This window comes from Corvus moneduloides, chromosome 1 (genome assembly GCF_009650955.1).
Source record: "Corvus moneduloides isolate bCorMon1 chromosome 1, bCorMon1.pri, whole genome shotgun sequence".
Taxonomy (NCBI): domain Eukaryota; kingdom Metazoa; phylum Chordata; class Aves; order Passeriformes; family Corvidae; genus Corvus; species Corvus moneduloides.
The window spans coordinates 3,560,961-3,578,470 of NC_045476.1; the positions used below are offsets into that span (position 1 = coordinate 3,560,961).

General features: G+C 44.4%; 1 protein-coding gene across 5 annotated transcripts in view; it reads right to left on the minus strand.

Annotated features, from left to right (window-relative positions):
• Window positions 1–1,160: 1,160 nt before the first annotated feature.
• MINDY4 (MINDY lysine 48 deubiquitinase 4) overlaps window positions 1,161–17,510 on the minus strand; it is a 67,346-nt gene continuing 50,996 nt past the window's right edge. For all 5 annotated transcript variants that reach the window (XM_032095375.1, XM_032095560.1, XM_032095287.1 and 2 more), the window contains 3 exons: window positions 10,764–10,944; window positions 7,065–7,137; window positions 1,161–2,324 (listed from right to left, as the gene is read on the minus strand). In XM_032095375.1, the coding sequence (XP_031951266.1) occupies window positions 2,276–2,324; window positions 7,065–7,137; window positions 10,764–10,944 (303 nt within the window). In that variant the 3' untranslated portion in view covers window positions 1,161–2,275. The remainder of the gene's footprint in view (window positions 2,325–7,064; window positions 7,138–10,763; window positions 10,945–17,510) is intronic.

A 17,510-nucleotide genomic window follows, 5' to 3' on the forward strand; every position in this document is an offset into this window, starting at 1 on the left:
TGCTATCAGGGAGTGGGAGGTTATCTCCAATCTGACATAGTTTAAAGCTTTGAAATAAATGGTGTGGGTTTACTAGACTGGAAAAACCAGAAAGGAATTTCTTGGTTCCAAAAATCTTCCAACATTTGTCATCTCCACGGTATTTTCTGTCCAAATGCACCCTTCAAAATTTTATATTACAGATGCCCTGTGAGGCAGGTGGGAAAATCAAACCTGCATTTGTTTCATGAAACGAAGTGTGGACTACAGAACACAGGAATTTCAAGAGGGAAAAAGGTTTTACATCTGGGATCTTTGGCTGTTTGGGACTCCCCAGAAACACTGAAGCTCAAGCTGAGGTATCCTAAAGGCATTACTGAATCTGCCTGCAGCTGACAGCACAAACACATCCGCAAATACACAGGGATGACAGGGTTTGCCAGAGGCCATGTAACATCCCTGCAGCAGAGTCAGGAACGAGCATGGATCTGATGCTGCTGATGTCTCAGAGGCTGAATCTCTTTGGGAGATCAGATCTCACCAAGTTTTAAGAAGTTTGTCTATGTGATATGAATTAAACGGATTTTATTCCACTGGAATAAATAAAATTAAAATAACTGGAACCCTGAGATGCTTTACTGCATATAATGGCCTTAAACTGATAGAAAGCAGGTTTAGATTGGGTACAATGAAGACATTCTTCCCTGTGAGGGTGGGGAGGCTCTGGCACAGGGTGCCCAGAGAAGCTGTGGCTGCCCTGGATCCCTGGAAGTGTCCAAGGCCAGGTTGGATGGGGCTTGGAGCAGCCTGGGATAGTGGAAGGCGCCCCTGCCCATGGCAGGGGGGTGGAATGAGATGATCTTTAATTTCCCTTCCAACCCAAACCATTCTGTGATTCTATGACAGACAGTTTGGTTGAATGGGAAGCAAAGGGGGAGGCAGATCTTCATCCAAAGCCCATGTAAACCTTTCTGGTACTCCTTTATAACTTATATTCAAGTTGGTTTTCAAATCTAACTCCAGTGCTAACTCCCCAAGATCCCCATTTGCACAGTCAGTTTGGTATCTCCACCCTACACCCAGAACAACACTGAATTTTTGCTGGAAATTGATTTTGCACTCATTTTTCAGGACCCAGAGGAGTTTCCACACTGACTAGGAAGAAGGTGCTACAATAAACATCAGAAACTAAAAGTCCTTTATTGAACTCTCATGAAATATTCAGTCTCAGGAGAGAGGAATAACTCTAGAAACACCATTTATCTGCCTTTTTTTCCCAAGGCATTTTTTCCATCCTTCAGTACAGTAACTTGCTCCAATTTTGGTAGAGTGTTGCTAAAACAGAATTAATCAGAATACAAATTGTGGCTTCAGTACTTCAGGATCCATCTCCACCTCATTCCAGCACACACACTTTATTTTACCATGGAAACTGGCACCTATCACAGATAGGCACCAGTTGAATTTCAAAATGACACAACTCTTCTGTTTTCTTGTAGTTATGAAGAAGCAAACCACAGATCTAACCTGCCACTTGGGTGTAAATAAACCCTTGTGTAGAAATAAAGGTATAAATGTAAAGATACCGATACAGCTGCCTCTTACCTGAAAGAAAAATGAGCTATATCAGCACGAGGCACTGTTACACACCAACTGCACCCAGTACTAGGAACGTACTAACGGCATTATTTTGGGAACACAGAACCACAATCCTTACTGCAATTTTATGACACAATGAGGACTTGGTCTAGGCCAGGCTTCCCCTGAAAAGCCCAGGTGGTCACCAACCTATTTAGTGCAAAATGAGGCTTGCTAACACCAGGTAAAGAGGTGAACATCTGTTCCTTGGATGATGTTTTGTAGTGGCACTGGAGTTCTGTCAGGGGAGAACAAGGCAGGACAGAGAAGGCTGTAAAAGTGAGAGAAATCTGGGTTCAGCATCTCCCATCAGATGCTTCCAAACAATTGCAGGATACAGAGTGGATCCAGAAGGAGACCTCAAGGGGACGTTGACGACTTCTCTGCTTCATCTGTAACCTTGATTTGGTGGTGGGAACCCAGCCTGCCCTCAGGAGCTTTATGCTAAAGGCAGTGACGAGGAATTTACGTCAGTGTTGTTTATATTGTAAGCAAAATATCTGAAGCACGAGGTGACTGAGGTGAAACTCTGCCAGCCTGTAACCTTGTCATTCTTCCTCATCTCAAACTGCCCCATTTCCTGCATTGGTGGGAATAGGAATGTGCTAATTCAGTCGTTTCCTCTTGGTCTTCTCAAATAAAGCGCAGCTCACATCAGTCACAAGATGGGTTCCGTGCCGTTCCAGTCGATGACAGCTCCTTGCCACCTAGAAACGAAAGCAAGCCTTTGACAACCATCAGTTCATCACTGGAAAGGCAAACCCACAGCCCTCAACCACCCAAGGAACCTCAGAGAGATTGGGATGGGCTTGTTTGGGATAACTAACCACATCTCAGTGGGAAACGGGGCAGAAGTGAGGGAGCTGTACCCCCTGATTTGAGGTGCCAAGGTTGGAGGTCCCTGTCCTGACCCTTCCTCCAGCCTCTCCTGGGTAACAGAAAGTCCTCAGCAGCAGCTGATTCACAACAAGAACCTTCAAGCTGGACAGAATAATTAGGGAATGCCCAAGATGGGTACAAGAATTAACCCCAAATAACCAGAACACTCAGTGTCAGCTGTCAGTAGGTAATTTGCACCCTCCTGTTCAGCTCTGATTAGGAACCCTCTGACTCTGAGATCCTGTGCCTGGATCACTTCACTGAGCACCTCTCTTTGTCCTGACCTTGGCTCCTCCAAGCATTCCACGGCTCATTTTAATGGTGATGTTTCACTTTTCCTGTGCTGAGGTTTTGCTTTTCTCTGTCCTTATTCCTCCTTCAGAATGGCACTGAAGATGTACACTGGGAACAGTGTTTCCAGGCCAGTCTGGACCCTTCCATGTTCTTAATTCCTGGCTCTGCACTGGCTGCCACATCTCAGCTTCCCACCTCAGGAATGTGACTGAATGCAAAAGAGGCATCAACCCTGAATTTGCCACAAAATGTGTTTGCAAACCATGGCAAAAGACAAAGATCTGCCCCCAAACCTGGTGAAAGCAGGATGATGCTCTCCAGTCACATCCCTGAAGTGAGCCAACTGACCCCTCATGGCATGAATTCACCCTTGGCTGTGGCTTTTCTCATTTGCAAGGTCATGGTCCACATTTTCTAGGAACTAAACTGTTGCATTCCCAGTACTGAGTAGATCTATTCAAAATACCTATTCTGAAAATCTGTCTCAGAGTAGTAAGACATTGGTGAGGGGGTGGAGGGAACAGGGAGCTGCCAGTGCCACATTCTTTCTGTCACTGAGGACAGGATGTGTCAGCAAGGGTATGGCAGCTCAGTCCTTGTGCTGAGCAAGCCAATTAAGCGTAAAGCAAAACCAAAAGCTGAATTCATGCAGTCTTCAGGGCAGTGTCTCGAAGTGACCATCTGAGGGCTGTTGTGAAATTTTTCCCTTCTGTTTTTTACACTGCTGAGAAAATAAAAATCGAAAAAATTGCAGAGATTGTCTCCATCCCAGGAATACTTAGCAGGAATACACAGCAGAGATGCCTCAGATCTTAAGTTAAAGTATGTTTCATGTGTGGATATTCAGTTTAGTCTGGCATTTGTCAGAGGTGAGAGCTGTCCCTGCCAGAGGTTAGGAATGTCACCCCTTAAAAAACCAAATGGAAAATAAAATTGCCACCTTCTGTCCCCATTGGATTTTTCAGGTAATGGCATCAAATCATCCCTTATCTTTGTCTCCAATCTTCCCAAGGCGCAATTTTCTATCTCACCAGGGTGATTGAAGTTTTGAGAGGGATCCACAGAGGCCCCACAGAGGCCAAAAGACACCAGATGAAATCTGCTCTGAGCCTGCACTGTGCCCTGTGGAATTACCCACATTGCTGACATAACTTTTGTGGTTGGTAAGGATGTTGTTAATCACTGTGCAGTGAGGAACTGGCCTTTTTTAAAACAGGCTTTCCACAAAGAGCTCCAACAGAACACAATTCTGAAGCAGGACTGAAGGTAACTTTCAGAACAAGCCTCATCTCCTGGGTTTATTTTCAAACCATTTTTTAGATTGCAAAGCAGCCTTTGGCTGTTTGCTTCTATGAGACAAAACTTTTTTCCCCCCTTGCATCTATCTGCACAAGAAAAGGTGTCAAAGAGTGAGGAATCTCACTCCAGGTGCCGAACAAGTCTTTTATTTACAAACAGATACAAAACCTCCTGGGCAGTGCAGGGGATCACTTCCCCAAACTATCCTGCCACAGTGTAATTCACAGTGAGGCATTTTCTAGCTGCTGATTCAATTATGATTTATCAGATTAGCAAAAGGAAAACTACATTTGACCCATCTGCTTCAAGCACAACCTCACCCAAGGGTCACAGAGTTGACGGGAACTGAAGAGGAACAGGCCAGGCCCTGAACAATGCTCAGCCTGGAATAGCACTCAGTGAGCATCTCCTGTGCTGATAATTTGGTTTTGTTTTGGAGCACATCAGTATCTCAGGGTGGAATGCCCAGGCTCTGCTCTTCTCTTATCCACTAAATTCCCTCTGGGTGTTTCACTTCACAGCCAACAGGCGAACTCATGTATCCCACAGCCCCACTACCACAGAGGGTTAACAAAACACACTGCTGAATTCAGGTTAAAATATCAGATCAGAGTTTGGTTCCCCTCAGGCAGAGCCAACAGGTATTATTTCCCCCAATGCTGAGGATCAGGACTGTGATATAAGAGTATTCCTCAGGGAAGAACAGGATAAGTTGTCTGCACGGCAGCTCCAAAACAACTCAGGGATGCACATTCCAGACATCCCTGGGCCAGAATCCGACTGCTGCCACAGATGTCTGGGGCTGAGAGCCACAAGAAAAGCACTTGTAATTTGTCCATTTTTTGGTTACAGTGATACCTGGTGGTGACTGGTCATTCCAGAGCCAGCTGAAGGGTTACCTGCTTCAAACTCAGAACTAAACTGCTCTGATGTTTTATACAATAGGGACTGAAAACATGAGCCTCCTCGTCTGGCAGAAGCAAAACCACCCTTCTCTTCTGATAATAATAACATTAACAGTATTCTTTTGATATTATTATTATTATTACTGTTATTATTATCTGAATGCCAAACCAGCCTACTACCTATGGAGTTTTCCCTTTAGGAGAGGGTAAGAGAACAAACATCAGGCAGATGTGAGGCACAGAACTCGGTGTGTTACAGGATGGTGGTGCTCAGATATTGGGATAAGCAATGGGCTTGTCATGGATTAAACCAGAACTGAGGCATGTGAACGGAAGGAAAAACCCCCAATTAACAGTAAAACCAATTAATGATAGTTAATTGTCCTAGCTTGATTCTTCAGACTGTGAAATTCTCCACTCTGCCTGAGAAATTATCCTGCATTTTTTGATGAGAGAAGTCTGATACGGAGCTTCATCATGAATTCTTCATCAAAATAAGCAACAGTTCTTTGCTTTATGAAAAATTAATTCAGGAGTATTTTCCATGGCTGTATGATAGAAAACATCCCTTTTTTTTACCTGCCAAATTGTTAAAATTTTAGTTATTTGGGTCGGTTTCTACTTTTCCTTATATACTGTTCCACAGCTGGAAGAAAAAATTCTTAAAACAAAAAGGAAAAATTTAACATGAAAAACCTTTTGCAGCAAGGCCACGCTTAAATAAATACCCTCAAAGCAAAGGGAGAACACTGAAAACAAGGAGCCAGACTGCCCAGGGTAAATCAGACAGTGCTGAGAATGCTACAAACAAAATAAATTGACACTGGAATTTGCTGGTAATGTACTTCTCCAGCAGATTAAAGCAGGGAACTTAAAACAAACAAAAAGCAGCACTACCAACACTGTATAACTCTGACACAACGCCAGGAATGGAATATATTCTAAGACTTTAAGTAGTTGCATGCATTATTCTCCCTGTGGGGCTTTCTGAGGTTATACATTATTTATTTGAGTTTGCAATCATGCTTAAGTGTCACTGGAAATGAAGAATCAATAACATCTGTATGTGCAGGAAGGCTGGACTGATGTCACTGCTGTCACCTTGCAGGATGCCTCTTCTAACTTTCAGTGACTTTCTGATCGTTGGCAGCCACTGTCCTTATTTATTTGTTTTCTGCTGGGTTTTTTTTTTACAGAGCAAATTGTAGCAAGGACAGGAGAGGAACTGCAGGAGAAACCTGAAGCTGCCTGGCTCGCTGATAGAACAAATGTTATGGTCTCTGACAATGAGGCTTTCACTTCTTGCTCCAGAGATATTCAGATAGTAACTTCCAAAGCCAGGCTGGAATTCATATAAAGATGAATTTTCTGCCCAGTTAAATTTCTCCATTTGGCTTCCTCCATGCCTCACTAAGCTGAAAATGTTCCCATTAACTTCAGTATGACTTGGATGAATTGCTTACACAGGCCTCAAAGTGCCCACGAAAATCCCAAAATGACAGGAACTAACCTCGTATTTAAGGAGAGAATATGAGCTAAGAACTGTCATGAATGACTGCACAAAATGTGCTGTTTTGTGGTCCTGACAGCCTGTGCTGTCCTCAGACAGCTGGAGAAAACTGAGACTGTTCAATGGGGCTTCACGATATTGACAATAACACCCAGGTTGCCCCTTTTGTTCTTCAGAAAAGACTGATGAAAACGGAATAAATTTTCTCCTTTTCTCATTATACCTCTGCAACAGGCATCAAGCACTTTTGGGAATCTAAATTTAGATCTACTGCAGCCAAGCTGTGCTCTCGGACTGAATTTGGCTCAGTCAGTTCTTGGTGATGTAGTGAAGGTCCCTCTAAGAACGAACACCTTGGAGAGTTCAATGTGAATTACAGTAACACATAATTAAATGTGTAATACTTACCACAGCCCGGCCCATTCAGATCCTTTCTGATTTTTAAGCAGTGATTTTTCAGCTTTACTTGCTGAAATATTCTTTTTGACTCTACAGCCTCACATGTGTGACTTGTATCAACAACTGAATATATCTGTATGAAAAACTGTAATTTCACTTACTTTGTCCTAATACAGTGCTCAAGTGGAGGAGTAAGATCATTTTCTTTATTTTCAGGGCACACCTGAGTTGTATCTGCAGAGAGATAATAGACATTGTTAGTGGCTGGGGAAATTTCTACTCATACAGAACCTCACAGAAAAGACCTCTCAGATGATTTGAGCCCCACTGCTGCCACATCCACCACTGATCACCACGCCTGAGCCAGGTTGGATGACTCACAGAGATGGTTTCAAGGAAAACCACAGATCAGAAAATGAAATACTGTGCTGCAGGGCTGTCACGAGGCTTTTATTTTGCAACTGATGTTGTAATTACTGAGTAACTTTTGTTACTCAGATGCTAAGGACAGTGGTAGTGCTACACTTGAATAGGAAACCACAAGTCCAGTTTGAACTGGATTAGGACTCTTTCACCCTGGAGAAGAAGATTGCCCCTTGACTGTTCAGCAAGCAATGCACAGACAGGAGAAGATGCTGCTGTGTGGGATATCAGAGAGCCTCCCCAGGCTGTGAGCATTCCCTTGGGACCGAGAGGCAATTGCAGTGTTCGGGGAAAACAGAGAGGTCACTGTCTCAGACATGGCATCTGTCAACAGTGAAAGTAGAGCTGAGCTTCCCAGGGACAAAACATCCTGCCACCAGCTTGGATGTCAGTCTGCTCAGCTGTTTCCTGTTTTGGAGTCAAACATTTAAACTGCAGCAGACCAGGGTTTTTTTCTTTCTTTCTTCTTTTCTGTCTGTCACCCAGCTAATGGACTGTGAGCAGCGCACATTGCCAAAGCAGGGTGTAGGATTTGGGTCTGCTTCAGTGAGACTGATGTAGACAGGACGGGAGGGGATTGTTCTGACATTCACAACTGCCAGTCTCAGATCTATCTGGCTCTCTTGTGTCACAGAAAGGACCTGGCTCTCCCTTGTGTGTTGATCTGCTGGGTACAAACGCATGCAGAGAACTCTGGATGACTGCAAGGGCTGGAGTAGAGGGAAATGGACAATATTTAAAAGTACATCAAGTACTGGTGTTTTTCCTCTAGATCCTCAGGAACTTAAGAGACACACAGGAATCTTTTAAGTTTAAAAGAACCTTTTTTGTCATAATATTGAAGAGTTTGTAACACAAAATTTCAGAATAATAGAAGTTGGAACCTCTAAGATCATCAAGTCCAAGCATCAACCCAGCAGCACCACCACGTTCACCACGTAACCCATGACTCCAAGTGTGGAAATACTGTAACACTCAAGTGCCACATGTACACGTTTTTTGAAAACTTCCAGGGCTGGTGACTCCACCACTTCCCTGGGCAGCCTATTCCAAGGCCTGACAACCCCTTCTGTGAAGAAATTTTTCTCTAAACCTCTCCTGGTGCAACTTAGGCCACTGTCCTGACCATAGCGCTGGTAAGAGGACAGGCACAACGGCGTGACTGCCCTTCCATTGCCAACTTTGATGAATTTTGTCATTTTTAGACTTGAATTCTTCCAACAAAAGGTTTGAATGGAACGTTTCCATAACAAAGAAATACGAAAAAAGTATCATAAAGGGGTATCTTACAGTAACAGGCAAGGAATATGTATATTCAACTTCTAGGTAGTGAGAAACTGAGCACCAGCACTGTTACAGCTCTTCTCTGCCTATCCAAAATTTCTAATAAATGCAAAGATTTATTATTATTTTCCTCTCTTTATGATGGTATGTTGATGTCATTAACCTGCTTTTATGAAGGAACTTTATATTTCTTGTCTCCATTTTGGGAAATGGTTAAGTATGAAAAGCAGGGCAAATTCTCAATATGAAGTAGCAATTGCTGCTACTCCCAAAATATAATTCTACTCTTCTGTCTTTTTTGCCTTTCTTGCCCAGCACAATTTCTTCACTATTTCCTGAAATGTGACCTTGATGGTAATTTTACCTAATTATAAGCAGGATTCCCATTTCAAGGAATTCACCTTCTTGCTCAGGTAAAGCAACCAGCTTTGCTAATCAGCAGCAGGGAGACGTGGCTGGGGCAGTGCCCAGCTCCTTGTGCTGCATCTCCAGGTAATGCTGCCTAAACACCACCCCTGCCTGGGATTTCCACAAGGAAAATACCAGCAATATTCAGCATTCTGGTATTTCCATCTGCTCCTGTGCTCTGGGTTTAGATGTTTGACCAGTGTTACCTTCTGGATGTAAAATAATTAGAGTTTTCTCCAGACCTACCAAGGGATTACTGCACAGCCAGAGCCAGGACAGCGTTTTTGTGGAATGATGAAAGTATTTGCATTTTTACTGCCTTTTGCAGAATTTCACAGATAACAAAGGATTTACTGGGACAAACCCTGGAAGGGGCTATGGCCACAACAAAGAGATATCTACAACTCCATGCATGTTTAGGCTTTGGAGAGAAACACACAGGAATGCCATGGCAGGCTGGACAGCAAAGGGAAAAATTTATACGTGCTCTGGGGAATTTCTCATCCAGGGATCTTAGAGGGCTTGGCAGCTCTAGATTTTGGAAACATTCCTGGTGATGGAAAGACAGATTAGGATACCTGTTTTGGACCAGGTGTTATGTGGTAGAACACAACAGAAAAAATGTGCCTCTAGTCCTGTGCTGAGCTTCATCACCCATGTCAATTTTATCTGGGATGTGGGAACCAGCTGGCAACCAAAGTCCTGGGAAAACTGATCATTTTTTGAGCATGTGACCCCTACAGCAGAATGACAGGGGCTTTCTTTAAAGTAAGAGGATAAATAACAGGCAGAAAGATGACTGAACTCACTACCACATCTCGTGAGGTTCTCAAGCCCCCAGCACTCCCAGCACATGAACAGCTTTGCCCCAGGGACTCAGGCAGAACATACAACACCCATCCTGCCCAAAAACCTGGATGTCGGTGCAAATAAGGAATAGAGACAACTTATTTCTAAAGAGCAGACTACAATAGAGCGGCTCCTTAAGATTGAGAAGGAATGTGGTTATCAAAGAATCACAGATGAGATTGTATAAAAATACCAAAGGAAAGAAAACAAAAGGTAGGTAGGGTATTATTAGCAAACAGGGATTTAGTGGTGGAGAACATACTGAAGTAGGTGCTTTCTAAGGATCAGAATACTCATCCAAATGCCCTCCAGTTGGAGAAATACGTAGTTACTGTAAAAGCAGCTGTGTAATTTGGCATGGTTCCCTGAAAGGAGTGTAACAAGCTGGAAGACCTTTTGCAGGCTTGTGCTTCCAGGCAGGTAAGAGACAAAACTCTTTTAGCAGATTACTGGCATCTTCTTGCCTTGGAGGCAAGGATTTTCATGTTTCCTCATCCTGTGTGCTCATTTTCCTACAGGCATTTAGGGTGAGGAATGGGAGGCCTGCACTTTCTGCCTGTAGAAACGATGTGAGATGATGTGAAGGAGAATGGGAGTAGTAAAATACATTTTATGGTCCTGGGAGTATGAGTAAGGCAGAGATCACAACCTGTTCCTTGGGAATCAGTGCCACTGAAACATTTGCCAGTGTGTATAAAGTGACACACAATCACTTTTAACCCTTTCAAGAGCTTATCCTCAAAACCTCCTTGCGAAATACAATTAATCACCACAACCAATTACGCAAATTAGGGAAATTAACATTCACTGCCTGCAACCATCACTTTTTCTATTATTGGATCCTTCTTTCTGCCCCCATCCCGAGGTGAAATGCAGAGTCAGGGAGGTGCACCTACCCACTGTCAATCGTATCTCTTCATCCTGGTTGGCCAAGCCATCGTAGTAATAGAGATCAAACCTCCGTCCCGTTTTCCAGTCACTGAGCAAATCCTTTTCCAAACAAAACAGCACACTGAAGTGGCTTTCACTGCAAACCAGCCAAATTGGGAACTTGGGGGTCTTCAAGTAACAACCAACCTAGAAGAAAAATAGAAAATATTAGGGTATCATAGGGGTTGGGGAGAGAAAAATTCATTGTGGAAAACATAGAATTTGTAAGATCATTTGTTTATTGCAGTCTACAAACACTAATGAAGGCTCATTATAGACTGTTGATGAAGCAGACCAGAATAGCTCTGGTAAATCAGGGAGCATATAAAGCAAGTATTAGGCCTTGAGTTATGGCAGGTAATGAAATGCAGCTGTCGTGCTCTTACAGCTGTAAGATCAGATCCCAGATGAGCTGAACCAAAAGGAAGCCTGTCCTCTGCAACAGCTGTAAAACCACAGTGATTTTAGGTCAGGAATAGGACACTGGATCAATGGGAGGCTGTGCTGTCATTCAACAATAACTGGAAAGCAGGCAAGAGACTTACAGGATCTCAGGTGCCATGAGACATCCCTGCCTGGGCAACTCAAATGAGCCCAAAATCTCTTCCTGGATAAAAAATGTAACACATTCCCTTCACTTTATCATCTTCTAGTTCACAGTCCAAACATGTATTTTAAGCTATAGAAGAATGCAATACAGAATTTGTTTTGCTTCGTTATTCTTAAAAATGAAACAGGCTCAGGTGAAAAAAAAACTTTAACAAAAGCCTTTTCTAAACCTTTGTCCTTCTTTTGAAAGTGTATCTATAAATAACCTGAATATTCTGTAAGAAAAGTGCATAAAAACAACTTCCATAGTCATTCATAGATGTTTTAAACTAGAATACTCCAGAGATTTAATCTATAAGGGATGGAGGAAGGGGGTACCAACAGCACTGCAGCTGGGCTTCATACCTTGGAGAAACTGCTTAGGGAAACTGAAATCTGAAATTAAACATTTTGCTTTCAGCCATTTTGCTCTCAGGACTTTTTTCACTGAAAAACCCCTAGTGGAAAGTGAGTGACTTTTAACAGAAAAATTCTTACACATGATTTCTAGATAGAGATTTGTGCATGCAGGTCCTACAGTGCAGCCCTCAGGTCTTCACCATGGGCACAGGGGCAAATGGCAAATGCCAGAAGGAAGAAGCCAACATTAATTCTGTTGCAATCAAAACTCTAACCAGCACCCTAAGTGATAAGGAGTTCACCCTAAGCGATAAGGAGTTTGTGTTTTCATCCTGATTGAGGTTTAGACTTTATATCTAAAGTGTTACGAGTGTAAATTCAGCTGCCTTCCCCAATGAGAATTTCTTCTGATGTTAGATAACAAGTCTCCAGCTAATTAAGTAACTGTTCCCTGACTCATTACTTCGCTAATATCTATTTAAAACAGCCTTTTATACAACAGTTTTGCTTTTTAAGTAAATTCTTGGCTCAGAAGTAAAGAATTTTTTTTACGAGCTTCCAATAATACTCGTAAGAGGAGTTATCAAAAAAGAAAATACAGAGTTTCAACAAAAGATGGCAAATTAGAGGGACACAGATGAAAAGATTCAGTCTCACAAACATGCATATTTTAATATGCAGATAAGTCAAAGCCAAAAAGAACAGCCAGTCTCCTCCTAAAAATGTGTTCTTCCTACGTTTGTCTGCAAAAGCAACTTCCCAGCTTCATCAAACAGCATTTGACAAAGATTAGAGAGATACAGAACTTTCAAAGCCACGTCCACTCCAGCTCTCTCACATGAACCATCCCTCCCCGCCCCCGAAGCCAGGACAAACTGTTCAGATGATTGAGGGCTGTAGGAACATTCTCCAAAAATGTGTAGTTTTCAATTACAATCTTTGCAGAAAGTAGCGAGGGCATGAACTCTGAGAGAACAAGGAGAGTCTAAAAATATTGTAGCTCAAATCCTCCTCTCCCTAGGAAGGGAGAAGTCTCTGTTTTGGTTACATCAATTTAACCAGCTGAGGATTAGCTGCTGCCTTTGACATCGAGATGCAAAACATATTTTGTAGAAAATACAACATGGAACCGTGCTGCTGACAAAGTAAGGACCATCCTCACTGTGAGGATTCCTTTGGCTGCTTCTTCAAGCATCAGCTGTTGAGTGGAGTAGAGTCACTGAGTCATTTAGGCTGGAAAAGACCTCCAGGACCATTGAGTCCAACCTCTGACTGAGCACCACCTTGACAACCAGAGCACTGAGTGCCACATCCAGTGGTTTCTTGAATATTCCCAGGAATGGGGACTCCACCACCTCCCTGGGCAGCCCACTCCAACATCTGACCACATTTCCAGTGAAGAAATTCTTGCTGATGTCCGACCTGAACCTCCTCTGGTGCAGCTTGAGGCCGTTTCCTCTTGTCCTGCCCCTTGTTGCCAGGGGGAAGAAGCCGACCCTCACCTCACTACACCCTCCTGTCAGGGAGTTCTAGAGAGCAGTAAGGTCATCCCTGAGCCTCCTTTTCTCCAGGCTGAACACCCCCAGCTCCCTCAGCAGCTCTCACAGGACTCACTCTCCAGACTCTTCCCCACACACAGAATTATGCCCTATTTTACTGGTGAGGCCTGAGTGCTTCCTCAGCTGCCTGACCAGCCTGGCTGGTGGTAGTGATCCTGGAATAAAACCTGGAATCACACCTGGAATAAAACCTGGAAGCAGGACAAAAACAGGCAGGAACACCCAGTGTTTTGACTCCTCAGCGAACTGCTCAAACTCAGCAGTGTCTGTGCGATCCAGCAAGAACCTGACAGAGATCGGGGCTGACAGAGACCCCTTCTTTGCAGTGTGTTCCCTATGACTGTAAGGCTGAATTCCAAAGGCAAATCAGGGATATGTGACTTGCATCCTTTTTATTAAATACTATTTTTGATAAGGGCTCAATGGCTGTATTTTTATCACTATTCAAGTATTGGTTTTCAAGCAGGCTCATTAATCACCTTCAGGTGGAAGGAGAGTAAGGGGGGAATGAATGAGGTGTCCTTTTGTGCTGCATGTTTCCAGTTCCTATGGAGACTTCCCTAACCCCGATCCTCTCCCTTACAAAGCCCTCAAGAATGCTCATAAATTTCAGGGACACCATTCTGATCTTTGGGAAACATCAAGTTTTCAAAAGCAAGCCCCTTCAAAGGGCTCATTCCCCATCTGACCTCTGACTTTGGCTTGTATTCACACGATGGTGAAACTCAACCTACAGACAAATATTTATTGCTGGAAAATTATTCCAATAGATCTGCCAGAGTGAGTGGATGGTACCTCACCATTTGGCTTTAATTTGTCCCTTGAACAAGGCCATCTTCTGCCACGTGCATTCCAAAAGGAACAAGAGAATGTGGGATCAAAACCAAGCAGGATAACTGGATGTGGCCAATCTGATGGCATTTTTCTCCAGGAGTTTTATCACTTCATGTAATTTCACCTCCTTGCTTGTGGGATTTTACTATTCATTTTCGAGTTATAATCAATCATTCCTTGCTTTATGTGTCTTTCCTTGAATACAGCTGTGTTGGGGTCCCTCCCCTGCCGTGTAGCCCTGGGAGAGGGACCCTGAGGGCACAGACACGGGGCTTCCCTGTCCCTGCTCAGCCTCGTTCCCATGGGTTGGTTTGTGTTCCCTGCGCGGGCAGAAGGACCCTTGGTCCCGTGACTGGAACAGTTCCTCAGCAGAGCTCCGGCCATGCGGCTGGAGAAATAAACATCTCTGAAACATCTAGCAAGAATCTGTCTGTCCATATATATTTCCTTTCCACGGGACTCCTGGTTTGATATATGCGTGTTGCAGGATCCCCACTGCAACAAATGGTGGAGATTTGTGAGCAGAACGATCCCCGATCCCTAAGCGACTGATTTGTGTGAGTAAACCCTGGAAACTTTGGATTCCTCTTCTTGGTTTTGCTTTGCTATTCCGTATCTAAACTATGGAGGAACCATGGGAAGACTCTTGGCTCTCAGAGCCGCATATGGACATTTATCTTAAACTTAAAATGATTCTTGAACAACGATTTGTAAATTTTAGCTTGATTCAAGCTCAAAAAGAACTGAAACACTTCCTGGCATGGTTGTTTAAGAACTTTTTCTATGTTTCTTGGGATTTAATTCTTACCAAGGGCTTTTGGAAAACCGTTTGGACACAGTTAATACTGGAGTCAAAATATATGCCGATGGAAGAATATTTTCGTGAATATTATTTAGTTACCGAGACTGTTGAGCAATGTCGGCTGTGTCTTGGCGAAGGGAAGCCTGGCTCAGGGACCGTGCGGCCCAGGCCACGTGCACCGAGCGCTCTCCGAGCAGCAGCGAGGCAGTTCCCGCGCGCGGGCGGAGCCACGCGAGCCGCAGTGTCGGTGGCGGAGCGAGGAGCAGCGGGACCCGGCGGTGCCTGCCCGGCCGCGTGCAGCGCGTGTTGGAGCGAGCCCCGTGAACGCCTGACCGAGAGGGGCGGCGCGCGGGCGGCGGCTGGCGGCAGCGGCGGTGGAACGGAGCCGCGCCGAACCGAAACATGCGCTGGAGCAGGGCGCGGGGGAGTCGTCGCTCGGGGGCCCGGCCGAGACGTGGGTGCAGCGCCCGGCATTGGCAGCGAAGCTGCGACCAGAGGAGGCGACGCACGGAGAACTGAGCGGCGCGGCCCGGCCCGGCCCGCGCAGCCCCGAACGCGACCCCGGGAAGAGCGCGCAGGCACGAGCAGCCCCGACAATTCCAACACGGGAGCGACCGAAGGAGAGAGCAAAGACGCAGCGAGACAGAAAACAGCAGCCACTCGGAAAAAGGAAAAGATCATAGAAACTAAGATCTTAGGGATAGTAAAATGGTATAATGTTAAGCAAAATTATGGTTTTATAACAAGGTGTGACAACCAGCAAGACATATTCGTGCATAGAACTGCTATTAAAAAGAATAACCCTGAAAAATGCATCCCAAGCTTGGGAGATGGAGAGGTGGTGGAATTTAATATTGTACTAGGGAGAAAAGGGTTACAAGCATCGCAGGTCACTGGGCCTGATGGTGTTTCTGTAAAAGGCAGTATATATGCAAAAAATCGTAGTCATGTTAGACAGTATCTCCATTGTAAGCCCCCCCTACAGTTTCCCTTTCCTAATCCCACCTTTCCCTTTTACCCTATGTCCTATTACCCCCAGTGTATTCCCAATCCGTTTTTTCATCCATGGTTTCCCTCACAAAACCATGCTTTTGCCAATTGTTTCCCCAAAAATCCCTTTCCAATGCCGAGTGGGGGATGAAAAGGGGGAGGGAAGAAGTTAAACCCTCTCCTGCCTCAGTTTCCCCACAAAGCATGCTCAGAGAATTCTGTCTCCCTTCTGTCAGCCCTAAGATGTTCCAGAGAATCTGTTTGGACATTTAAAGACTCAGGAGGGTGGCTTGTTTTGTTTTGAAACTGTTCTTGTTATGTTTATCCAGTTGTTTTCATTCTCCTTTTATTAAAATAAAACGGGTGAGGTGTTGGGGTCCCTCCCCTGCCATGGAGCCCTGGCAGAGGGGCCCTGAGGGCACAGACACGGGGCTTCCCTGTCCCTGCTCAGCCTCGTTCCCATGGGTTGGTTTGTGTTCCCTGCGCGGGCAGAAGGACCCTTGGTCCCGTGACTGGAACAGTTCCTCAGCAGAGCTCCGGCCATGCGGCTGGAGAAATAAACATCTCTGAAACATCTAGCAAGAATCTGTCTGTCCATATATATTTCCTTTCCACGGGACTCCTGGTTTGATATATGCGTGTTGCAGGATCCCCACTGCAACACAGCTGCTAGAGATGTTTATTTGAGAAGTAATCACAGTGTGTAATGGTTCCATGAAGGGCTGGGTTCTGTCAAACTGAGGAATTTCTGGTAGTACTGAATCCAGTAGGATTGACAGACAAAAGGATAATTACACAAAGCTTTCAGAGTTACAGGCAGCAGCCTATTGTTTGTCCTGTCAGTGTTTTATTCCCCACAGCTGCAATGACCTTTACTGAATGAATATTAAACAGTGTTCCAGGGGTGTTAAGAGTGAAGTGTCAGTGGTGTAAAAACCTCTTCAACAGCCCTTGGGGGAGCAGGAACCCCGTTGACCCAGGTCACCCATTCCACCAGCCCCACTGAAACACCAGGTCAGCCCCATCACTACTGTATTTGCAAATAATTAGGGGACACTGTGAGGGTAAAGTTATTGCCATTGCTGAGTATTTGATCTCAATCACCTTGAGAAAAATAAAACTAAGGCTTATGAGATCTGCCATTCAGAGTATGCACTATGCCAGGTGAGACAGAAATTGAGGAGGTTTTAGCCATATATTTATAAAATAATAGCAAACACTACTGCTACACTGGAGCCCTTGGTAACTTCTCTGCAGCTTTGGATCCTTTTTTTTTTTTAATAGAAAAGGAAATCTTTCTGATCATGAATTGGGAGGGGGGCGGGGAAAGGACATGACTGAAGAAGAACAGAAAGAGATGTGTTAAATCCTAGGACTCCCAAAGAAGAGACTCCTGGAAAGCACTAACTTCTGATTAAAGTTCCCTTATGCTGCCATGGTGTAAAAAGCAGCAGATGTGGCACGGAAAACAGACCTCAGGGTGCCAGGCAGCTTCAAGAGCTTTTCTTTATCCCTGTCCCACTCTGCTGCTCTTCTGGAATGTCCCACCAAGTGAAGAAATTTTGAGGGAGATTCAGACC